Source organism: Panthera leo, chromosome A2, assembly GCF_018350215.1.
Source record: "Panthera leo isolate Ple1 chromosome A2, P.leo_Ple1_pat1.1, whole genome shotgun sequence".
NCBI lineage: Eukaryota > Metazoa > Chordata > Mammalia > Carnivora > Felidae > Panthera > Panthera leo.
The window spans coordinates 104,543,469-104,570,257 of record NC_056680.1 but is presented as its reverse complement, the minus strand read 5'-3'; the positions used below and the strand labels follow the sequence as shown (position 1 = coordinate 104,570,257).

General features: G+C 38.1%; 1 protein-coding gene across 1 annotated transcript in view; it reads right to left on the bottom strand.

The window, feature by feature from the left end:
• The window catches only part of SCIN (scinderin), an 80,651-nt gene that overhangs the window by 11,581 nt on the left and 42,281 nt on the right, over positions 1-26,789 (bottom strand). Inside the window, exons 5-11 of the mRNA XM_042927589.1 lie at positions 18,997-19,089; positions 16,054-16,186; positions 15,022-15,110; positions 13,964-14,179; positions 10,734-10,855; positions 5,505-5,595; positions 2,665-2,835 (exon numbers count right to left, since the gene is read on the bottom strand). Of these exons, the coding sequence (XP_042783523.1) occupies positions 2,665-2,835; positions 5,505-5,595; positions 10,734-10,855; positions 13,964-14,179; positions 15,022-15,110; positions 16,054-16,186; positions 18,997-19,089 (915 nt within the window). The remainder of the gene's footprint in view (positions 1-2,664; positions 2,836-5,504; positions 5,596-10,733; positions 10,856-13,963; positions 14,180-15,021; positions 15,111-16,053; positions 16,187-18,996; positions 19,090-26,789) is intronic.

Here is a 26,789-nt window from a genome sequence, read left to right as displayed (position 1 = left end):
AGGAGATGAAAACAGAAAGCCTCACAAACATGGTTTTGACTAGCACATTTCAGAGAGGCTAGGAATGTGAAGGCCAGTTTGAGAGGCTGAAAGGACACAAAGGAACCACATCACAGGGAGCTTGCATGTCTCATAAAGATGTGCAAGGAAGAGACCAGGAATGCAAGGATTCTTGTCAACTCTTCTACCTGACATCAGCTGAGTGTACCTGTAGATGAGAGCTTAATGGTTAATTTGATAGATTAAAAAAAATAATAATTAGTCATCATTGAACACATCAGAACCCGTGTGCAGAATGTTCTGGATGAGATCAGTGTACATGACAGCATTTAAATGATATGACTGAATGCGATCGTCATGGAGAGGGCCAAGACTGAGCCTTAGGGGGCTTGGAGGACACACAGCAGAGGAGAAGCAGAAACTGGTTTAGCATGAGAAGTGGAACAAAAACACTCTTTAGAAGTTTGGAAGAAATCTTGTAAGTGGCTTCAGAGGCCTGGTGAAAAAAATAAAATAAAAATAATAGTGTTTCAAGAAGCCAGGGAAGGGCAACTGTCGCAAAGGCTAATGGAAGGTTAAGTAAAGGGGTCCGAAAAGATGGTGAATGGGGGCCACTGGCAACTAGATAACAGCATAGGCGTGGTGGGAATGGATGCCTGAGGAGAACGGCTTTACAGAGAAGAGGCTTACACGTGTACAGATAGGGAGTGAGCGAGGGCAATGCTTTTGAGGATCTGTGCTCTTAAGGAGGGCAGAGGAAGGATACGGTAGCTGGCAGGATTGGGGTCAAAAGATAGTTTTTAAAGGAAGATGGGAGTGTTTTGAAGGCATGCTTGTATTGTGAAGTAAATAATCCAGAAGAGAAGAACACACGGATGACAGAGAAGAGAAAGGAGATTACTGCCAGCCATAATGATGAATGGGAAGTGAGATAAGAACATGGGACAGAGTGGAATCCAAGAAAGCCCGTAGGAAGGCAAGAGGGTGGGAGGTTCTGGACAGAAGTTGGTGGTGACAGGTGGTAAGAATTCAGCCTTAGGACAGAAGTCACATTTTGTTTGTTTATGTAATAAACATGTATTAATTTATTTACCAATATATTACTTTTCACAAACATTAATTTGCATTGTTAATTTATGGATATGGGTATATCAATATGAATTTATAAAATAATTTAGTATTTATATATAAGTAACTGTTATAAAATATCTATGAATTGTTAAATATAAATAAACAAATGTATTCCACAAAACAGGCAAGAAGGAGAATATATATGAACAGATGCAGGCACAATGGTGAACTTGGGGAGTAGATAAGTGACTCCTGTGTGATTACGTTTATGTTCTCTGAAACTCTGACTCAGTTCTCAAAGGAGAGATCTGGAGAGTGGGGGATATGAAGGGTGTGATGGATGGAGGGGGTGCATGGATTCAGGTTTGAGATTGCTGGGATATGCATCCTAGAGTAAAGGGGCCAAATGACAGCAGATGGTTGTCAGAGATTAGATGTCTGAAACAGATTTCTGAGGTGCTAAAGTGATTGTCAATGGCAAGGTTTAGTACAGGACCACATGAGTGTGAGATAAAAGGGGTCAACAATAAGACTATTGGATGAGAGAAGCCAGAGTGATGGACATAGTCAAACAATGGCTGAAACCACCAAAGAATAAGAGGGGAAGGACTGGCAGCTCCATGGACAACAGCACAAGGAAGCTGAGGGAGGGAGAGTCTGATAAGAAGGACAAAAGTCAAACAGCCAAGGGTGAGCAAGGAGGATATTCCAGCCGCCCCCATGTCTGGTAAGAGGGCACTGGGGAAAAACACCTGCCACTTGAGAGGGCTGTATGGGCAATGTCCTCAGAGGACAGCCATAGTGCAAAAAGGGGGAGGGTGATATAGGGAACAGATTGTAGTGGGGGGATGCTATGACCCACCTAGCTTCAACGGCTCAGCCGAATGGTTTGTGTGAAGGGGAAGGGTTCGCAGGTGGGTCCAGGTGTGGGGAGTACAGAATGTGCAGGGCAGTTTAGGGCTGACTGGGGAGACTTGGATTTCAATGGTGACTGAAGGGTCTGGAAGATGAAAAGTGATGAAAACACCAGCCTAGAGGTGAAAACACCAGCCATGTAAACACCCATGCCTGCCAGCAATGTCCATACCTGGAGGTCTTCTTGTCTTATGACCTGTGATATGGGGTTTGATTTCTTTCACAGTTGCTGTCAGAGACAGCTTATGTGGCTCGTTGAGTTATGGTTCTGGCCCTATGTGCGATGAAGCTTACCTTCCACAGCTGTTACACCTATACAAACACGGGCTTTCCCTCTTGGATTTCCCCACTATGACCACCTGGCCATTACATGCCATCCATCTTCCTCCAGGCCTTTCAAGACAAAGTTTCAGCTTCCTCAGGCCTTTGACCATTTGATTTGTTACATTACTCTTAAAATGTATTTGTTTTGGTACAATGCAGACGAAAAGTGTGACAGGCCTGATATCTGGAGCTAACTTGGTTCTCCTGCTTTTAGCAATTTGTTATTGTGAACAATGGATTAACTATCGAAATAAAAGGAATTTGCCAATTTTTTGAAGACTACTATTTGTTGATAGCTCAGGTCCACCGGGAAGTCCGTAAACAGGGCATGTTTCATTGAATGCGTGACATTACCTCCATGATTCTGGTGATAGATGCCAGGTTTCTCCGGACTTGAAAGAGGCGTATAGGGGGAGCAGGTGCCTGACCTCCTTTCTTTGATGTTCCGTTCTTGTAAATAATGAGCGGTTTGTCTTTGAACAAACTCAGCAGGTGAGCAGGCTCTTTGCCTTGAGAGACTCGGATCTGGGGGGCAGGGGGATAAAACAAACATAATAAAGGGTGCAGTGAAAGAAGGCTGTATTTCCACATGTGTTATTTTCCTTTTTGAAAACAAAACAAAAAACGAATTAAAAATGAAGCGCAGAAGGCATGATGATTAACAGAAAATATAGGTTAATGCAAATCAAGCACAGTTTTCCTGCTGACTTAAGAATCTTTTACTCCAGACACAGCACCCTGAGCAGTTTCTTCTCAGGGGAAACATCCCCATACTGTACCACTCTCTGCTTCCAGAAAGTATAAACAGATAAGGCTGTTCATCTACATCTCCAAAAGAGAAAAACACAACAAAGTCCCTGTGTATGCCATCATTTATAAAAATTACTTTTTTCAAGAGCACCAACACTACAGATGTTTAGTGATACATTTGTTTCTGAAACGTTTTGGATCTTGTCCAGAAGGTGAAGAGATGTACATTTAAATGCTTCCCAAAATAAGGCAACGCCAAGGCATATTTATTATTTCTACATCTCTACAACTATGAGATGAAAACATTGTGATAATCTGGAGATGAATAGATTTCAATCCAAACATCAAAAGCTGGCAAAAACAAAAATTGAATATATTTTCTACTTCTTATCTATAGAAATGGTAATAGATTTGCTAAATATAACCACTTACAGTACGTAATATAAGGACTCTTCAGGATAAGGAAATTGAAGAAAGTAAATAGTAAATCATTTAACTTCACCTATTAGCTGAACACCAGATATTGGATTAGAAACAAATCTCCTGTTTCTTACATAAATTACTGATGCAATTCCTTACACAAACAGCTCAAATTTTGTGTCAGTTCTCTATTTTCTTCAATTATTTTGCTGTATGCTAAAACTGAACTGTCTCAGTCACCCTGGTATGTCTTTTGTTAGAAGCCAAGTAAATGGGAATGCTGATGTACAAACCATAGCCCGGAGGCCTAGGGAGCACTAAAATAACTAACTTCACAGATATTTTTCTTTTTTCTTTTCTTTTTTATTTACTTATTTATTTTTTAAAGTTAGTTCTACACCCACCATGGAGCTTGAACTCACAGCCCTGAGATCAAGAGTTGCATGCTCTACTGACCGAGCCGGCCAGGCACACCCCACAGATATCTTTCAATTAGCAAACATGCAAATAAGCAAGTAGCAACTTATGCAAATGTCTTCTAAGTCACAACTCCAAACTTGGGGTGACATTGAGAAAACCTCAACTGCCAACACAAAAAAAAGTGGGCCACTGAATAAGACTCATTTTCCACTGCTAAATTAAGATAAAAGAGGTAAAAGGTAAATTGAAAAATCTTCACTACAGTTAATATACTCTGCAAAGGAATGTTTCAAACATCAGTGCAGGACTGGAGTTTATATATTATTGTAAACTACTGCCATCTAGTGGTTAAACTAAACATTACCATTTCATTGTGAATTTAGGATTCACATCGGCTAACAATGAATGCAAATTCATTCATTGTGTATATCAAATATTTTATTATGAAATATAGAATTTATAAAGCACAATGCATATCTTCAAAGTTTTTGCATAACTTGGTAAGGAACACTTTAAAGATCAATTAAATGACTGCTGTCAGTTCTTAGCCGGGAATATTTCTTTCTTTTTTAAAAATATTTATTTATTTTTGAGAGAGAGAGAGAGACAGGGCAGGGGAGGGGCAGAGAGAGAGAGAATCTCAAGTAGGCTCCTTGCTGTCAGTGCAGAGCCCGACTTGGTGCTTCACCTCATGAACCATGAGATCATGACCTGAGCTGAAATCAAGAGTTGGAGACTTAACCGACTGTGCCATCCAGGTGCCCCTAGAAGTATTTCATTCAAGAACTGAATATAATAGTTCATGGGAAAGTAGAGTTAAGTGAATTTAAAGGATTCAGTCATCTTGCTAATTTGTAAAAAATTTAAAAGTTGGGTCGCCTGGGTGGATCAGTCAGTTAAGTGTCTGACTCTTGATTTCAGCTCAGGTCATGATCTCACGGTTTGTGGGATGGAGCCCCGCATCGGGCTATGCGCAGACAGCGGTGTCTTCTTGGGATTCTCTTTCTCCGTCTCTCTCTCGCTCTTGCTCACTATCAAAAATGATTAAATAAACTTAAAAAACTAAAAATAAAAACAAATAAAAAGTTAACATGCACCTTTACATTTAGATTTAACTTGCTTTAAATTTAGGTCTAACTTACAGGCAAAGATGGAAAAAAAAACAGCTGGAAAAACAAATTTGGCCTACCGAGCTTAGATTGTCTGTACTAAAGTATCTGACTTACCTCTCTATTTAATTATTATTTTTTAAGAAGTAATGACACATTTACAAAGATTTGAAAGCTGGAAAGTGAACTGCTATAAGTAATAACTTGGGTAGAACAGTTTCATGTCAAGTACCTGTCAGTTCATTTGGTTCCTTAGGTCTGTTAATACGTTTTTTTTGTCGTTGTTTTTTTTTCATTTTGTTTGCTCCTTATTTTCCAGAATCTGAGAGAACTACCATGGCATGAGAATAGGAACATTTAAATTCCAAAATGAAAAAAATGTAGTATTTAGAAAATGTTAAAATTCCCATCCCAACTTGAGATGAAAGCTTTAACTAGTTACTGAGCTAGCCAAACTTCAACTTGTATGAGTTCCGGGAGTAAAAATAGCCCAACCTGCACAGCCTGTCCTCCGAGCGACCTATCCAACTGAACAGTCAGGAATGCAGATGTAGTCAGCTCGTCTCTTGTGGCATTTGCTCCTTGCCTGGAGGAACCAAAGTAAAGTCATTTAGTTTGTATTTGAGTTCTAAGACTTTCTAATGTAGGCATTTCAGAGACTTAAGTCATCATGAAAGATCAAGATGAGACCAACTGTTTTGACATGATATGGCCATAGAAGCTATCGTTTTTTTGAAAGTACGAACATTAGGCAATGAATTGCCCTGTGTATTGCCTAGAACTATACATGATAATTATTTTTTATCCCCATTTTATAGGAAAATAAATCAAGGCCTGGCTCCTTACATATAACTTAGCTAAGTAAAATATAACTTAGCTAAGTAATCAGGTCTGTCTGACTTCAGGTTGAAGCTACCTATTTTGGGAATCCATCTCTGCAGTAAAAATAACCCATTTGAGTAGAACATGAGCCTAACCTATTAGGCTGGCTATTAGAAGTATCCTATCTTTACATGAACATTTGGTGACCATAGTAACAAATGTCTGGACCCAGGAAAATTAAGGAAATAATCATAAGAAGTAGGCAATGGAGAGGCCCCATCTTGTCTAGAATGACAAGGAATTACTAATAAAACCATAAGTGAGGTTGAACTACCAGCGGCCCAGAAAGGGGTCAATAAATCAGTTCATCCAGTTCATTTGCAGTTTCTCTTCCTAAGGAGCTTGTGGCTAGTACTCCAATCACTAGCTTAACCTGTAAGGCAACCTTTGGGAGATCTGCTTATTTGATGAGTTTGTGAGGGGGAAAAACCAAAGCACTGAGCAATGTTTGTTTCTAGCCAATTCTCCCACCTCTGTCTGACTAGGGGCTAACAGGAGGTATACTAATTAGAAATACTAATTCTGGAACCGGATTTCAGAAGTTAACCATACACTTCTGAAACTTTAAGAGTGAGCTACCTGTCTCATACCCAGAACAGATTACCAATAACTTCCTATACCGGGCAACACACACATATGTACACATATACACACAGATATCCCAAAACACTGGGTACAGGAAACAAGTTTTGTTTATTTTAGAATGTTTCATGGCACCAGCAGAATCAAATGGTATAAAAATATTCTACAAAGGGCAGCAAGAAAGAAAAACAAGGACATGCTCATGTGAGGCACACATTTAAAAGAAAATAAAAAGGTATCCTTAATAAAGACATCATAAAAATGTAGTCCATAGTCTTTTAATGCTAATAGCCTAAATTTTCCAGGAGCCAATAATGTTAACAAAAGCTTCTGTGAGCTACTGACAGCACAGAGCAGGGAGTAGCACAGAGGTGAGGATAATAGCTGGCTCTCCTACCATCCGTCATTTCTCTGTCACATCTGCAGTTTCCTAATTATTTCTCCATTTCCTTTTTTTCCCCCCGCAGGAAAAAACTTCAACTCACTATAGACAATATCACCAAACTTTTGTCTCGATTTCCTTTTTTTTCCCTGCAGTATTTCAACCAGCAAACCTGGAAAGCCTCGCCAAACTTTCACCTTCTGACACTCCCAATAAGTTTTTCACTACTTATCTCCAGCCCTTCTTCCACTTGCTGTCAAAGTGACCCATGCTCCCATCCACAGAGATTAACACTAATTTGTTTTATGGATCTATGACCTAAGGGGTCAAATACTCCACTTGTACAACCAAGACTTAATAAAGTTGCTCTTTTCCCTAGTTTTGAAATCCTTTGCTTGGGGGGTGGAAGGGGAGAGCAATATCCCTGACATGATTTCTTCTTTATAAACCTTTGGCACTTGTTAGTTGTTGAAAATGAATGCTGCATGGAAATAGAATTTATTGCATCGAGAGATTCATCACTGCCATTGTTCAGTGTTTGTTCAATTTCAATTACCTGACATTCCAGAGAAAAGACCATTGGCAAAGTTATTTTTCTCCTATCATGTTAGAATATAAGTGGTTTTAGAAATTAAAAAGAAACAACAACTTTGTGTATTCAGTAGGTGACAATTCTAGTCCTTCACCTTTTACTGTGCCTCCTGGACTTAAACTACTTATACTCCTGTTTCGAAATGATCACATAAACTGGGAAGTTGTTAGTTTGAAAGCTAATCTTCAGGAGATCTGCTTTTTTCTAAATGTCTCTTCACTACCACTATAGAAGCGCTTGAAGTCGTGCAAACCATACATTAACACACTTATATTTAACATCTGTGGTATTAAATGGCAAGGACTCTCAAAACAAGGACTCTCAATACCTAATTTATAGTCTTGATATCTCAAAAATCATAATTATCATCACAGAAACCTTGAACACATCAAATTGGAAAGAAGAAAATTAAATGACCACCCCTTCCATCCCAGTCCCATCCCAAAGAGAGGAACTATGAAGAGTGTGGCATCTTCTCACATTTTTCCCTTAGAATTTTTGAGAGAGAACCAAACCTGTCTTCTTCTTAAGTTTCTTATCTCAGTGAATGAAACACTATGCCTTTGTGCATGGATCAGAGATCTGGGGGGGGGGGGCACCCTTTATTTGCTCATCTTCCCTACTTCCCATAACTAGTCTTTCAGATGTCAACTCCTTAACACTGTACAAACTTACCTTATGCATTCCCTGTTGCCCTTACGCTGAGTTCTGACCACATTATCATTCAACTGGGATTATTGCAACACATTCCCAGTGGCCTCCCTGCCACCAATCTCCTCCCATCAGTCCATTCTTTTAGATGTCAACCCAGAATATTTTCTTTAATGTGAAAGCCAATCATGCTACTCCCCTAAGAAAACTCCTTGACTGACATCTCCAAGGCCCTGACACTAAAGTGTATCCTCCCCAGGACGGTTACAAGGCCATTCACAATTTGACTCCTTACAATTTCTCTGATTTTATCTTTTGTTTCCTAACTTTGCTGCAGCCATATGTCATTACTAGTAGGTTAGAGCACCCTTACCTGCATTGCTTAGAACAACTTCTCTATTTGCTTGTCTGCCTAGCTGCTACTTCTGCTCCCACTAAGATGTCACTTCTTCTAGGAGCTCTTCCCCAATAGCCTAGAAGGGGGGTTGGGTGTCGGTCTAGAACTCTCCAAAGATCACTCAGCTCGCTTTTCTCTTAAAATCCTCCATACTTCATTGAAATGCTTGTTAATAATCTGCTTCTTTTTTTTTTAAAGTTTATTTATTTTGAAAAAGAGAGAGAGAGGGTGCGTGCATGTGCGCATTTTCAGGGGAAGGGCAGAATGCCAGGGGTAGAGAATTCTGGCAGCGCAGAGCCCAATGTGGGGCTCGATCCCACGAATCATGAGCTCAAACCTGAGCCGAAACCAAGAGCCAGATGCTTCACCAACTGAGGCACCCAGGTGCCCCTCATCTGCTTCTTTTTAAAATAAAAATTCTTGGGACACGTTATATAATTTTCTCACCACTGTGTCTTTAGTATCTACCTAGCACAGTGCTTGGAATATAGAAAGTGCTCCGGTAATACTTTGAAATAATTTGAGAAATAATAACCGCAATGAATGTTTATAATCTGATTTAGTCTGTTTTAGTTATATTCACATTGTTATTTATGTAGATTGCAAATTGTTAACTTTTCAAAATATTCTCTTGAATTGCTTGTTTATTAGTCTTTCTTGATCTAAGCACCACAATCACATTTTTACATACAAAAGAGAATTAAGAGGCAGACCAAAAAACAATATAGAAGAAAAGCTGACTGGGAACGACTGGTTTATCCCTATAAATGCCATGCTTTGCACAAACACCGTTCTGAATTAAAATTGTAGAAGAGGAAACTGCAAAAGAAGAACATAGCTTATACCAGGGGGTAGCCACACTCAGCTGGAGAATTAAAGAGAGCGGTAGATCAAGGTGTGAAATGTTGCTTCACTAGTTACAACAGTTGTGAATTTGGGTTGTTACTTTATCTGTTTGATTCCCTCCTCCCTTTTTGTCTTTTGAAAATAACCTGGTTGTGAGGAAGAAACATAATATATGGAAACATCCAGCACTTTGCTGACACAAACGTGCTGCTCAAAAAAAAAAAAAAAAAAAAAAAAAGTTGCTATGAAGATGACATCATAAACACTCAGTTAAATAGCTAATGTTAATCTTTAATGGGATATGATGTGACCCATTGCCTAAGGCAGTGACTGTTAATCACAAAAGGGCATATGAATCATCTGGGGTTCTCATTAAAATGCAGGTTCTGCTTTAGTGGGCCAAAAGCAGGTGGTGGAATTCTCCATTTCCAACTAGCTCCCAGGTGATGCTGATGTTTCTGGTTCCTGGACCACCCTTTGGTACCAAAAGCCTATAGGATAAAGATAATCATCCCGTCTCCTGAACTTAGTTGGGCTCAATGCACTGGTCAGTGTACGTGATAAGTACACTGGGGAGGTAGGTGACTCTCTCATCTGGTGGGACCCTCACCATAGAATAAAAAGTTTGAGAATCCCACATGATTATGATTTGTTATAGAATCCCCATCCCTTTGAAACAACTCAGCATGGTATGTGCATCTAACTTATCTGATTGGACACTCCCCATTGAACAGGGCCTTGGCATGGACTCTAAGTAAACTTAACCTTCAAATAACTCAAATCATTATGCAAAACTGTATAAAGTATGGACACAATGGCATTTTTTTCTCCTTTACTGCCACGAATTTCATGGGGACCAAGAGTAAAAATGCATCAGTTTTTACTGGAGTATGAATCAGAATCATAAATTATATATATATATACACACACACACACATATATATATTATATTATATTATTATTATATAATATTATATATATAATATATATAAACCCTTCCTTAGAGCATTTGCCTCACTGCAACTCTGCAGTTTCAATCAGGATGGGCCTCTGTGAATTTTAACAATAAGAACACCTGGTAGCCAGTGCTGGCCACCTAGAGTGTTAGCTCGCACAGAAGATGAGACATTCAACTACATATCTACTAAAAGAACACTACCTCTGGATACCAAAACCTTTTTTCCTAGACTGGAAAGGATGATTTTTATCTAACCCCTACAAAATATAGTTAAAACCATATTGAAAGAAAATATCACATGCATGCTATACAAATCTTACTGGGGTAACTATAGGATAATTCTACCCCTCTCCCAAGAAATTTAATGAAATGCAACTTTGGAGCAAAATCTGTCCTCCTTGGAACTTGAGATCTTATGAAAGAGGGAAACCTACCACGTGTAGATAATTTGTCCTCTGGGATAAGTGTAGAGTATAATGTAGCAGTCTCCACCATAGAATTCACCATACGAGTTCTGGTCGATTTCAATCCTACCATTATTTTCTACACGCCAAATCTGAAAGGAATCGAATGTGCATACCAAAATTAACATTTTCTTGATATAATAGTACTTATAAGTTAAAAGAATTTTTTGGTTTAGATCTATCATTAAATAAGTATATATATATATATATATATATATATATATATATATATATATATATATAAATGTTTATTCATTTTTGAGAGAGAACGTGAACAGGGAAGGGCAGAGAGAGAGGGGGACAGAAGATCCAAAGATCCAAACTGGGCACTGTGCTTACAGCAGTGAGCCAGATGTAGGGCTCACACTCAGGAACTGTGAGATCATGACCTGAGCCAAAATTGGACTCTCAACTGACTTAGCCACCCAGATGCCCCCATAACTTTTTTAAAATTTATTTTCTTATTTGAGAGAGACAGAAAGAGAGACAAAACGTGTGCATTCAAGTGGGGGAAAATGGCAGAGGGAGACAAACAGAGAATCCTAAGCAGGCCTAAGGAGCCCTATGTAGGGTTTGATCTCATGACCACAATGTGAGCCAAAATCAAGAAGAGTCAGACTCTTAACTGAGCCACCCAGGTGCCCCTTTTTATTTTTTTACTTTAGAGCCCAATAAAAAATTCATAAATTACTTCTCTAACTAGCTTACAAATTAAGCAATGAGACCAAATTTTATCTATTTGACAATTTGTTTACTGCATTTCTAAGCACTTATATAAATTTTTTGCATCCTCCATAGTACTTAGCTCAGTTCTGGGCCTATTGATTAATACATAACTATTGCTTGATTGACTAGTGAAAACAGCACTAGACTCCAATGGAATAATGAACTAAAATATTCAGCTCAGAAATATATCTCTTAGTTTGCATCACATTTCTCATCCATTGGGAGATACCTTGTTTGTTTATTTAAAAATATTTTTTCCCTGAATTTTAATGCATGAAACTATTATCTTCTCAGGCAAGAGTGGCAGATGGAGACCACATAATCAAGACACCGATTGCATGATTGTTTTTAAAAGGTGCCATGTAGGCGGAAGACCGAATGCACAAAAGTAGGAGAACCATTTTTTTTTTTTTTCTAGTTTCTCATCCTCATCACAGATTAAAGACACTCCAGGTTGGAGAAAGCAGAGCTGTAGATGAACCAGGAAAGTAACAGGAGAGAGCCCGCCAGGCACTGTGCGCATGCCTGCCCTCCTGGGCAGGGGCAGGGTACACCCCTCGCTTCGAAATTTAGAGAGATGAGCAGGTGGCAGAGCTCGCAGACAGAAGCCTTCCAGTGCCATCCTGGTGAGCAGAGGAGAAACTCCAGCGCTGCCAGGCTAAGCCCAAAAGCCTAGAGAGAGCCCCAGATTTCAGCAGGCCTGGGGTGACTCAGGAGGACATCTCTGAGACTCAGTGACCTGTGACAAATGGAGAATGCACTGGGAACATAGTTGGTGCTGGGGAGCAAAGTCTGCCACGAGACCTGCTAGGCAGGAGACAGACCCAGACCAGAAGCTGAGACCCCTCTGCCATTTCTCCCTTCACGGTTCCCACAACCCTGGACCACCTTAGATTCTCACTTCATGCCTTTCAAAAAGAGGAAAAACTGCGTCTTAAATCTCTTTACCCTATACTTTGCTCCAAATATTGGTGGTAAGCCTTGAGAATACAAAGATAAAATATTCAATTCCTGCCCTCAAGGAACTAACAAGAGGTCTAGGAGGAGACCTTTCTAAGTAACTGAACAATTCTGCTTTGTAAGTTTGTAAGTTAATGAACAGTATGATGGGTTCTGTGAAAAATACTGGTTGGTTTGAGCACAGAGAAAGGCTGTTCCAGTATGGGAGGAAAGGCTTCTCCAAGAGATGCAGCTTGTGACTTAACTGAATTACAAAGGAGGAGTGGGGATGTTAGCCTGAGGGAGGAGGGGAAGTGCCCTCAGGCAGTGGAAGAGTGAGGCAGAGAGGACAGCCAGGATCTAGGCACTGAAGGCCTTGTAGGCCCAGCTTAAGATGAATATTCTCAGGAATACTATGCAGAGCCATTAAAGTATTTTTTTTATTATTATTTAAAAAAAAATTTTTTAATGTTTATTTTTGAGACAGAGACAGAGCATGAGTGGGGGAGGGGTAGAGAGATACAGAGAGAGAGAGAGAGAGAGAGAGACAAAGAATCCGAATGAGCCTCCAGGCTCTGAGCCATCAGCACAGAGCCCGATGCAGGACTTGAACTCACAGACCGCAAGATGATGACCTGAGCTGAAGTCGGACGCTTAACTGACTGGGCCACCAAGGTGCCCCTTTTTTTTTTTTAATTATTTTTAAATTTTTTTTAACATTTATTTATTTTTGAGAGATAGAGACAGAACACAAGTTGGGGGATGGGGGTGGGGCAAGACAGAGAGAGAGAGAGAGACAGAGAGAGAGAATCTGAAGCAGGTCCCGGGCTCCAAGCTGTTAGCACAGAGCCTGATGCGGGGCTCCATCTCACAAACCGTGAGATCATGATCTGAGCCAAAGTCGGACCCATAACAGACTAAGCCACCCAGGTGCCCCACCATTAAAATATTTTATAATAAGATGTGACATTACCCAGTTCTCATTAAGTGAAGTGACTGGAGTAGAGTGTGGTGAGAGCTGAGTTAGGGAGAATTATTAGAGGGTTATTAGCATTTTTGTCAAAAAAAAAAAAAAAAGGAGAAACATCAAACAATTTGAATGCTCTAAAAATATCTGTGATTTTAGCACATGTCCAATTCTCTTTGGGAATGCCTGTAAGCTACAAGAAAGGACTAACTAATGATATTTGGTACAGTATCACCGGACAATCCCAATTCCAAGAGCTGGAGCGATTCTGGACCAGGAAAAAAGACGGCTGGGTTCCACGTCTCTAAGATGGTAATTACATGATCTTGCACAGATCACCTAACTTCTTGGAATCTCAACATACACATTGTAAAATAGGATTGAAGGTCAGAGATCATCTCTTCCAGCTTTAAATTCCCTGACTTAATATATAGTCATGGGTCAGCTTTATTCATAAATAAAATTCACATTTTACAAAGTTTGTAGTTTCCTGAAGTTACATCTCCAAGTGCACTGGCATAAATGGGCTTGGTGAAAACAAAAAACACAAGCAGAAACAGCCAAATACCTCCACTTTGCCAGAACCATCATCCACCATATTGTGCTGGGCTGCCATCTGCGGAGAACTATGTAGTTTTGAGGCATCGAAAGGAATTTGTTTTACTCGAGCCACTTTCTCGGTGACGTACACTTTCCCGAAACCATCACTCTGATCTTTATCTCTCCAGTCCTTAAAGAACTGTTTGAAGATTGGTGTTTCCCCTCCTTCTGGAAGAACTTGAATCTGAAGTTAAAAAAAAAAAAATGTAATAATTATGCAGAGGAAAATAAGAGACTGAGGAAAAACATTCAACCAGGAATGGAGAAAAAAAACTAAGGAAACGAAAAAGATTGTCTTGGCACCTGTGATGACAGATGTAAACTTCGAAGCTGGGATTCTTACCGGAATGGAAGATGGAAGGTGACCAAATATGAAGGTAAAACAACCCAATGCTTTTTGTCACAACTACAGTGACTGCCACTGAATTTGGATGTTTGAAATAGAACAAAGTTCTTTCCTATGTTACCATTATAGTCAAACACACTGGACTGTTTTTCTGCATTAGGTTTGTAAGAGGTCTGTGACCTGGAAGAAACAATCTCGTTGTGTTACTTGTGCTAGGATGCAAAAATGAAGAGAAAGGATGAGTCTGAAAGACTCAGAAAAGGAGGAGTAACTAACTAGCAGGTATCTAAGCTCATTTCAGTGAGGCCAAATATTGTCTGGCTATCAGCCCACATCTGTACAACTTGCTCTAAGGACTAACTGAAAAGTGCTCTCAGTTAACTCAACTGTGGCTGATTATCTTGACTGAAATGCTGTGGAGGAAGCAGAAAGGGTCTTATTTTCATCATACAGCCCCACAGAAGGTATGATCTTCAGTTTCTGCAAAATTCCATCCTCTACAAAGTTTTGAGCCTAGCTTTGTAGGCCCAACAGGATACCATGTTGCACACACGTAAGTGAAGAGTGACTCCCATGCATATATTACTTTGAACCAAATTCTCTCATGAGTTTTTGTGGCAATATGAGGAGCTCCCATGTTCTTTTTTTTTTTTTTCTAGCCAGTTCATGTCCACACATACTTGGGTATTGGTGGAATAATTCATTTGCTTTAGAAATTCTTCAGCTGTCTTCATTGCAGCCTTTCTCTCCTGGGGATTAGCATCTTTACCTAAAATGGAAGATAAATTAAAAAGACAGAATCTTGGGGCACCAGGGTGGCTCAGTTGGTTAAGCATCCAACTTTCGATTTTGGCTCAGGTCATGATCTTGCAGTTCATGGGTTTGAGCCCTGCATTGGCTCTGCTCTGATAGTGCAGAGCCTGTTTGGGATTCTCTCTCTTTCCCTCTCTCTCTGCCCCTTCCCTACTCTCATTCCCTCACTCTCTCACTCTCTCAAAATAAAAAAAAAATAATTAAAAAAATAAAATATAGCATTAAAAAAAGAATCTCAGAGAGGGAAGATATTATATGATTAATAAATACTTGCACACCAAGCAGTGAACATAATTATAATTTAAATAGAACACTGAGAATGGTAAAAATTTCCTAGTATGTTAAACATATTTAGAAATATCATAATGATCACTATTTTATATATACATATGTGTGTGTATATATATATATATATATATATATATATATTTTTTTTTTTTTTTTTTTTCATATTTCTCTAATGCTTTCTTTAACCCCATCATTTCTGGCAAATGATACCAGTAGGAAGAAAACATGGTGTCGACGTCTGCATTTTATATGAGCTGTTTACAGGTCAAGTCTCAAAAAGATAGACTTTTTTTAAAATCAGAAAAAGGGGCACCTGGGTGGCTCAGTCAGATGAGTATCTGACTTCAGCTCAGGTCATGATCTCACAATTAGAGGGTTTGAGTTCCATGTCAGGCTCTGTGCTGACAGCTCAGAGCCTGGAACCTGCTTCAGATTCTGTGTCTCCCCCTTTCTCTGCTCCTTCCCTGCTTGTGCTCTGTCTCTCTCTCTCTCTCAAAAATAAATAAATGTTAAAAAAAATAAAATCAAATTAGAAAAGATGTTTTCTTTACGCTTCTACAGAAATAGCTGTATATCTGAAGCACAGCCACAATGTCAATGGCATTTTTTACCTTTCCATACGAAAATTTGTTTTGCAGCACCGTGGTCCAAAATAAAACATTCTTCAGAAAGTAGCATTGCCATGGAGAAGGGGTTTTCTTCTGCCACCACAGTCACTCTCATGGATCCACTGGCATCTGAAACCTAATATAAAAACCATGAGCTTGTTTGTAGATAATGAAAAATGTTCTAAAATTACATTATGGTGATGGTTGTACAGCTCTATAAGTGTAATTAAAAACCATTGAACTGAATACCTTAAATGGGCAGGGAATGTAAATTATATCTCAACAAAGCTGTTTAAAAAAACAAAAAAAAATCCACGAGCTCAATTATACCCTAAAAGTCTTTTTAAAAGACTTTAACAAGACTAAAAGATAACCTACTGAATGGGAGAAGATATTTTTGAATGGCATATATGATAAAGGATTAGTATTCAAAATATATAAAGAACTTATATAACTCAACACCAAAAAACTCCAAATAATTCAATTAAAAATGGGCAGAAGACATGAACAGACATTTCTCCAATGAAGACATCCAGATGGCCAACAGACACATGAAAAGATACTCAACATCCCTCATCATCAGGGAAATTAGTAACGGGTCACCTGGGTGGCTCAGTCGATTGGCCATCTGACTCTTGATTTCAGCTCAGTTCTTGATCTCACAATCATGTGAGATCATGAGATCAAGCTCTGCATTGGGCTCTGCACTGATAGTGTAGAGCCTGCCTGGGATTCTCCCTCTCCCTCATTCTCTGCCCCTCTCCCAATTGCTTTGTCTCTGTCTCTGTCTCTGTCTCTGTCTCTGTCTCTCTCTCAAAAATAAACTTAAAAAAATAAATGAATAATACTTTAAAAATTTTTAAAAAGTCTTTTGGGGTAAAAAAAAAAAACACTAATAAAAAGCTAAGTTTTGACAGTGGACCTAACGCATCAGAAAATGATAGTGATAATAATAATAGCTAAGGTTTGTTGAGATTTCTATATATTATAAGCACTAGGCCAAGAAGTTTACATGATTAGTTCCTAAACTGCATAGCAATCATTTCAACTAGGTAATAATCTTACACATTGCACACATGCAAAAGCTAAAGCTTAAACATTCATTCATTTAACATTTACTGAGCACCTGCCATATGCCAAGCATTGTGCTATGGAGGCGCTGGCATATTACAGTCTAAGCTCATAGATTTTTTTTTAAATTAGGTCCTGCAATTTAAGCATACTTTGTGTAAATTGTCAAAGTAAATTTCCTCTATCACAAATACTTATTTACTTAGACTCTTGAAGTTTGGGAATAACCACAAAACATTGTGGGTTTTTTTTTGTTTTTTTTAAGGTGGAGGTGGTCTTGCAAAACTTAAAGTGATATTAATGCCCAGGTTGGAAGTCCCTGTTTTTCAAAGGCCAGCTAGGAGACTGCAAGGTAATCACCTGGGCACTGGATAAATATGCACATTCCAGGGACTTCCCTAGATCAGTGGTGGGGTTTTGCAGCATTGTGGTGGGGCTTGAATTCTGGTTTTGTTTTGTTTTGTTTTGTTTTGTTTTTTGGAAGCTATCCAGGTGATTCTGCTTCCCAGCTTTGTTCTGCAATTCCAAATTAAAGTATTTTCAAAGAGACTTTGCGTTTTATATAAATGCAATACATTACAAATCCACTAGAGGGAGAAATGACACATTTTCACATTTTAAAATATTTCTTTAGTTTATTATAATGCTGTCCAAGAGGGAGAACAGTTTTATTTGATGATGTAGCATAAAAAGTATTTGTCAAGTTGTTGAAAATGGGTTTTAGAAACAGTAATGAAAAAAAGCTGCCACGAAGTCCAGAATAACAATCTTTGTATGGCTTATATTGAAATCATCAGTATTTAGCAGAAGTGGTAACCACATTTTCCTTTGCCTTCTAGGAAGAAAAGAATCCACTTCCCTGTTACAAAATGTAAGTTATAATACACAAGTTAGTAACTTGATCTTCATTCAAAATCAGATTCTGAGCTAGAAGTTCCCTTAAAGAAGAGCAAATGTAACTCCTTCCTGTGATGCCGGATGACTACTTAGCTCTGCAGGGAGATTAACCATCTGCTCCCAATCATGTGCTTGGAAAGTTATAAGGCAAGGGAACTCTTAAAGGATCCCATCTGAGCAATCTCCTCATCTGGTGCATTTGTGGCTTCTGTTGCCTTCACCAGCAATAAAATCATAAAATTATGGAGTTGGAAAGAACCTGAATAATCTTCTAATGTAATCTGTCTCTCTTTTTTTTTTTTTTCAACTAAGAAAACTGAGGCCCACAATGGTCATATCTTGCCCAGGGTCACCCAGTGGGTTATCACCACAGAGGTGTCATGGAACTAGGTCTCAAATGCCCAGGACAGGGCTATGTTTACTCTGCTTCCTCCCAGCTGTTTGATTTGATACCCTTTCCCTCCTGCAACAAAGAAAGTTTTTATGATGGCTAAACAGGATATTTAAAATGACATGAAGATTTTATAATTTATCAAGACTTTATAAGAAAAAGCTTATGACACTTGGTTCTACTCCTGAAACCAATACTACACTGTATGTTAGCTAACTTGAATTTAAATAAATAAATTTAAAAAAAAGAAAGAGCTTACCAAGTATTTTTATCCCATGAAGGAAGCATTTTATTAAATGTCATATATCAAAACATATTGTTGCAAACTAGCACAGCAACAATATATAATTTTATTTAAGTTGTATCAATTATTTCACTTATTATTTGGCGTTTTTAATAAAAAAACAAAAAGCAATAAAAAGAAGAATTTTAATAAGCATACTAGAGCAAAGAATGGATTTTACTTACACATTTCTCTTTCAGGGCAATGATAATTATCAGCTATCCCAGAGAGTCCCTCCCAGAACAGGCCTCCTGGCTGCATCCAGTCCAGTAAAAATAATAAAACTCGCTAACAGTAAACTCACCATGTAGAGTTTAGCCATTTTCCTGTTGGTTATGTCTGCTATGGTGTCGTCATCATCGTCTCCATCCCTAAGCTCTGGCTTTGTCCCTAAAACCTGGAAAACAGTGAACAGATAAAAGATAAAGACCTCTCATTAAAGGATGCAGAGTTAAAAAAAGAAAAAAAAAGTAAAACTTGTTAGATTTCTAAAAACAGAGATTATAAAATATTTGCCATTAAAACGACCAGGCTCAAACATTTCTCACCAATCATATTGCATTGGCCTGTTCCCATGGACCAAATAAATCAATCGCATTAAGTAAACCAACACTGAGTTTGCTCATGATGGGAACTTCCAAGGAAATAAAATCCTACACTCGAAAGCAAAGATGTTCATATTATTGAAGATGAGCAGGAATCAATTAAAATATGAAGTCTAAATTCACTTCCATAACAATTTCTTCCTGTGACCTCTGCTTCTAGAATCAATCTATAGGATTAATTACAAAGACTTGGATCAAATTACTCTTTGAGGGTGGAGTACCATTATCATTACTGACAGACAGTAGATAAAGGACCAGTTCTTGACCACATGATACTATATTTCCTACTGTGTATTTGGCACTTAGAACAATGTCTGGGGCATAAGAGATGTTCGATAAGTAGTTGTCAAATGAATAAATAAATGTATTTATTTTTTGCATATATAAAATAATCTAAAAATTCAAGGACATAAAACATTCAGCAGAAGGTACATTTGAATCTGCTTTGAGTTTCTACACACTTAAAATCACAAAAAATAGGTGTATAAAGCAACTTGATTAAACCAATCAACACAATGTCATAGAATGTTAAGGACAGGATAAAAATATAAACTTACTCTAAGCAATGTGACTTTTTTATAACAACATACACATAAATTCAAGTTTAGAACATGCAAAGGAGGTATTCACTTAGATTCAGTAATATTTCATATGCAACGAAATTCCTTGCATACTGTGTTTTATATTCATTAAAAATACATTGCGTGAAAATACCTACTGCCAAATACCAGGCAACAATAAAATGTACATAAAATCTAATCCTTGTTGGATTATGGGCACTGCCTGGCGTTTAGAAATTCACTAGAGAACTTATTTTCTCTGGGAACGTGCTCATCTTTTTGTTGACACAACGATCAATAAAACACTTCAATTATTGTACATACTAAATGATTACAATACAGTTTTTAGTTTTTGTTAATAGTAGGATCAAAACAAAAATTACAACACTTGCAATCAAAGGCACTTTTTAAAAACGGCTTTACTGTGCTAGATGTTTGTACAGTTTATAAGAAAAAGAAAGGGCTCTTCAAATACCCTTTTGTGATTCTACTCCAACCAAGAGAGTGGTTCTGAACCAACAGTTTAAGCTGAGGACTTACTAATACTTGGAAGTTTCCCAGTGGGTCACGTGAGTCTGAGATTTAGAGCACATTCTAACTTTTAATTTTTAGACAACAATCCCCATATGAGCCAAGGATCTTAATTAGCTTCTCAAAGGACTGTAGCACATTTGGGAATTGAACTCACAGGATTTACCAGAAACAGGCTTAACTCCAGGGGTAGGCAGATGCTGTACATTGTCAGGTATCCTCAGGAATCATTTTAAAATTCAGTTCAATAACTAAGCATTTACCAAATACCTCACTGGGATATACAAATGAGTTTCTAACCACCTTCCTAAATCGTAAGGGCTTTACATCTTGTCTAGAAAGAGGAAAATAATTAAACATGTTCACCTTCTCAACTATGCCTTAGGTTTTCATCTTTAAAGTAAACTATAAATACAGCTTTACTTTTTCTCTATAGATAGGATAATACATAAATTTGAAATACTCAAAGGGATTAGCATTTAACTCATGAAATCCTTTGTGTGTGAAATAACATATATTTTGACAATTTAAAGAGGAAGGGAAACAGAGAAGACTTATCTGAAGATGTTCCTTAAAAATTTCATCTATTGCTCTAGCCAAGACCTGTCACTCAAGCTTGGAGTCTCCCCATCCCTCCCCTTCCTTCAATCATTTTCCATAAATTTCCACTTAAGAGTATCTTCATCCTTTTACATGCCCCAAACTGAACTTAGCTTTCCACGAAACTGACCATTCTCAATTCTCAATTTGTGTCAATGAATCTCTATTCTATTTACCTGGACTTAAAATCAAGTGGTCCATTTTGAATACTTGTGGTCCTCCATTTTGAATCTCCTACCAACTTAGTCATTAAAGTCTACTTCTTTATAATAATGTTTGGAGTCACTGATTCCCGTCTCTTCCTTAATTGCCACCTTAGTGCAATCCCTCATCACCTCAGGGATAGGTCCCACCTAAACCTGCCAGTTCCCTCCTGCCTTCAGGCTCACCTCATCTTTTCATTCAGACATTATCCTATACATACACTGGCTGGAAGGTCCCTTACTTCACTTTACTCCTAAGTTTCAAGAATGACTCCAGATAAAGGTTTATATCTTATATTTGCATCAGTGATTCTTAAAGTTCCAATATGCTAAAGCAACACTGGTAACTGGGTAACCTGATAAAACACACATTCTCAACTGCCAGCCATTAAGTCATTATGTCTGGGGTGAGGCCCAGGAATCTGCACTCCAGATGCTGCTTAATTGGCTGCTTACTGACGGCCAAAACTTGACTGGATTCCAAAGCCTCTTCAGACACTGGATGCTACCTACACTGCGTTATTTCTCAGTATTCTCTACCAATCCCCCTCCCCATGCTGATGTTTTCAGTGTCCCCTGTGGGAGCCACACAATTTCCTTCCCCAGGGCTTTACCAAACACTGCACATAACTTCTACCTAGGCTGACCGCGTGTGGTAGAATCAAAAGTGAGCAATTATTCTTTGGTTGCTTCAGCTCATCATAATTAGCACAGTAATAGCTACTGCTTATTGAATATCTACTATGAGTCGCACACTGTATTAGGATCTTTGGACACATATTGTTTCGTTTTATAAGAGATTCCAGGAACGAGACACACTTATCCTCCTTTTACAGAAAAGGTCACTGATGCTCAAAGTCGTGAAGTGATTGTTTCACAGAACTGTTCAGTGCTTGAGGCTTCAATTCTGTCAAAGTCCCTTTAATGCCCTAATTTCAATAATTTTTAGAATGATTAGTTGCCTACTTCCCTAAATCAAGGGAAAATAGGAAAGTCTTTGAAATGGACCAAAAGATTTTTTCCAAGGATCGTGTCGAGGGGCTCCTGCTGGTGATCTGATACCATGATGTTATTTTCTTTCCTTTTCTTTGAGTGACCTTCCAATCTAGTAAAGACTGACAGCAGCAAATGATTTTGTCCACAGAGATGCACAGGAATTTTGTCTGGTGGAGACGAAAGTAATTTCTGCCCTGTGGAAGAGGCCAGCTTTGCATTTGTCAGCAAATTCATCTCAACGCTGATCACCCATTCATTCACTTGTCTGTTCTTTGGATCCTTCTTTGAACTAATTATAATATCTTATTGTTCTCTTAAATGAATTAAAAAGCTCTTTGATATGGGTTATTTTATATTTGTATGAGATTCATGATTTTATTTGTTTGAAAACTATCCCTTAACACCCAGTACCCCTCTTGTCTAAACCACATGTACTGAAACCTGTTTGTCTATGTATTGCCTTTTATTGCATATTACATGTATTCAGCTAACACTTCTCAAGTGCTGCTATGTGCCATGCCAGGTTCTTTATAAATTTTGTTTACAAGACACTTACATATCACTACTTACCAGACACCAGTCTAAGACTTGTAGGTCTATCAAGTCATTTCTCCTTTATATCAACCTGTCACTGCTATTTTCCCATTTTATGCCTCAAGAAACAGATTAAGCAACTTGTCCACCGTCATGCAGCTTATGGTAAATGCCAAAGTCAGGGTTTGAACTCCGGCCCCAGAGTATGTGCTCATAACTAGTGTGCTGTGCTGCCTCTACAGGCATTTCAAAAAGGTTGACACTTAATTGTTTAGATCTTGTCTCTGAAGATAAGTAAGAAGCTATTTCATGGCAGAAACTGCACCGGGACCACTCTCCGTTCTCTTGTTCCAGTTAGAGCCATAATAGCACATGTACCATGCAAAATACACACTAGTTATGAGGGGGATGGTTTCTGTCCTCCTCTCCCCACAGCTGTTTTCATTTCTCTCCAAAACCTCTGTCCACTACCCTTTATTTCGATTCTGCCTATGCAGTGGGCCTTAAAGGGAAGTTCTTCCTTCACATCAGAGTGTGATGTGAGCAAACAGCCCTTCAAACAAGAGAGGACAGTGTTCAACAAACACGAAAGAGCTACCAAAGAATGTAAAATAAAACAACAGTACTCTGTTACCCATAAAATTGTCAAAGGTTAGGAAGCAGCTGACAACATCAGATGCTGGGAAAGATTCTGTATTCTACCAAGCACTCTCTGGTGAGCAGGAAAATTCTTAGGAATTTTCTAGGAAGTGCCTAGAAGTAGGTAACAAAAACCCAAGAAACAGACCAATCATTTAACCGAATAATTCTATTCTAGTGGTTTATTATAAAGAAATAATTGAAATACATACAAACAATTCAACCTAATAAATATTCATAGCAGCATTTCACATATTAAAAAAACACAAACTTCCTAGATGCCCAACACGAAAGTGATTAAACAAATTAGGGTGTATCTGTGGAATGGAAAACTATACAGACATTAACATATTATACAAACTGATGGTCAGGAAAATGTTCATAATGTTTCAAGTAAAAAATTTATATTGCAAAGCATTGTCTGCAGTAGGAACTCTTTCTTGAGAAAGCACAGGGATACACAGATGAAAAGAAAGATTACGAAGAATTTGGTTATTTTTTTCTCAAAGATGGGACTTGGGGATATATTTCTTCTCTATTACGACTATCTACATTTGCTAAAATTTCAGTAATAAACAGGTATTTTTCTTTAATAAAACTGTAAAAGCTTTTATTAAGCAAAAAATAATGACTTCTTTGTTCTGTATTTATTTTCTCTCCCTGTGGAATAAATAGTTGGCACTTCATTACTTCAAATGGAGTAATTATAACTTCCTTTTAACTTACAATCTACCTTAAGCTTCTACTGCAGTCTTTCTCAATCAATTCATCAAAGGATAGTAACTATTCTTGATGAATTCCTAAATGCTCTAGGTGTTTTGATCATAGAAACTTTTGTTAATGTAAAGACCTAGAAGGGGCCACCAGTGGCACAGGGGCCTTAATTTTTCAACTAGGAATTAAGTGGTTCCAAAGGTAGCAGGTACCATTTTTGTTATAGATGTGATACGAATAGAAAAATGGGAATACCTCTATCTTCTCCTCTCTGTTTGTCAGTATCATAATGGAAATGTTTAACAATTTAAGACATGACTTTAAGTAGAGAGGTTGGAAATTTGTGGAAATACAATTTTGTTCTATGCCTAAGCAGACCTTCTGTTCTGCTGTTCACTTCTTACCTTCAACAGAAGTTGAATCCAAAATAAATCAGAAGATATTTACGTTAAATCATGGCAGCAAATACACCATCTCACTTTAAATTCACTATCTCCTAGCTTCAGATTCCCTGGGTTCTCATGACATGGGCCAAGACCTCCTCAGTGTCTTGTGTTTTTTCTCTATGACCCATTGTGACTTGTTCTTTTAAACATAAACAGGCCTATGTGTAAATTTGTTTTAGAAAAGAAGGACCAGGAAGTTAAGAAAAATGTTTCTCTATCTTCATAATCTTTACTTAGTTTTCACATTTACATCTGCCTTTGTTTATTCTGAATCTTTTAGTCAGCCCCACCTATTTGGGATATGAAATTCCAACATTTACGATCTTGCTCCCTTAGGATGTGCTTTCTCTCTCTTCTACAGAAAAGTCAGGATGTTTGGACAATGTGCAATAAGTATTTGGAGTGGATAGTAGGAAAAGAAGGGATAATGTGTGGTCTGGAGGAAGGACAATACCTAACTCAAGACTCTAAATCACTTTGGATGAAAATGTTCCAAGTTAGTGTCAAGACCTAAAAGCATTTAACATAGAGTCTTCTATGTTTCTTAACTCTGATTTCAGTTTGGCAGATTAGGGAAATGAGGATGAGAGAAGTTAGGAGTTTTGCCTTTGGTCCAAGTCTTATAAATAGTAAAGCAAAGGACGCAAACCAGACTTCGGGACTCCTTCCATAGTGCTCACCACAGCAAAGGAGGCATCATGGTCTTCGTAATCACTTTAGTACAAATGGCTATTTCTACTCTCACCAAAAATGAAGGAGGCTCTCAGGTCCTAAGGGCTAACCTTTAATTACCCAGAAATTCTCCTGTCTTATTTTCTTTCCCCAACTGGAAAAAAAAAAAATCAATCGATTCCTAACCTATGGTAAATACAAATAAATTATAAAGATGAAATATAGCCTAGTTGTTATGGTATATTTACTTGCTTTGTAGCATTTTATGGCTTAAGTCAGATAAACATTTGATAACAGGGAAGACAGAGATATAAAATTACAGGCAATTCTGAGAAATGATGTGACCCCATTTAGCTGGCTCCACCTAATCTGATATGAGGTTCCAACATTTGCTGTTCCCAGTGATGTTTCTCTGCCCCTGAAATACCTTTATCCCTTTATGGAGAAATCAAATAAAAAGGGTAATTTAATATATCAAATAGTGGTTAAAGTTATTTTAAACTGAGATAAAGCATGTGAAGTACATGTTTGGATAAAAGGATAAAGTAAATTGCAAGTCTGCAAGACATGTCTGGTTATTTAATAATCTGGGCCAGGACCGCCCAGTGGAATTTTCTGTAATTGAAATATTCCATATCTGTGCTGTCCAATATGGTAGTTATTAGCTACATGCAGCTACCGAGCACCTGAAATGTGGTTAGTATGACCATGTAACTGGGTTTTTAATTTCATTTAATCTTAATTAATTTAAATCAGAACTGTAATAGCCATATGTGTCAATGCTGTATTTGACAGTGTAGTTCTAGAGAAGTCAGGGAATCCTGTGGCCTTGGGGAACTCACCATGATACAGGTCTGATTCTCAGTGTTACAGTAACATCACCAGATTAGATATTAGACTTAGAAAGTCCAACTCACAAGAAAGTTAACTCGTAAGTTATAATGTAGAGAGCAAATTCACAAGTTACCATACTATGAAAACCTACTTACAAGACGCTATCATGGAAAGCTACTCACAAATTATTAAAATACATAAGCCAGAATGCCAACTGATTAAATTAGAGCAGTTGTTTTAACTGGCTACATTCTAGAACCATCTGGGTAGTTATGATAAACAGTGCGAAAGTATGAATCTGAGCCCAAGATTCTGATTGAAGCCTGGTACTGTTGCGGATTTTCAAAGCCCTCTGGGCCTGTTTCTATGGTATATTCAAGGGTTTAGTGGCATCAGCTCTGTTAACTTGGTTCATCCATCTCAACCATCAGGACAGGTCTGCCAAGCATTCCTGATATTAAAATAGCTTCCCAGGGAACTCTTCCCCTGGACAAATTACCATGGCCTGGCAGTCAGGAAGCTGTCCTGGAGCAAATCTCAGGTAAAGATGTTTAGTCCTTCTGCCCTTTCTGGGAATCATTAAACTTTTTTTTTTTTTTTTTTTTTCGGGGGGTAAGACCTCAAACTCATTTGGGCATTTCTACCTGATTAGTGCTTGAATAGAAACTTCCATTGTTTGCCTCTGGCATTCCTGATTTGTATGTTTCACAATGAGCATTCCCCCTTGTCTTCTTGACAATCCCTTCATCTGGCAGGCTCTGGC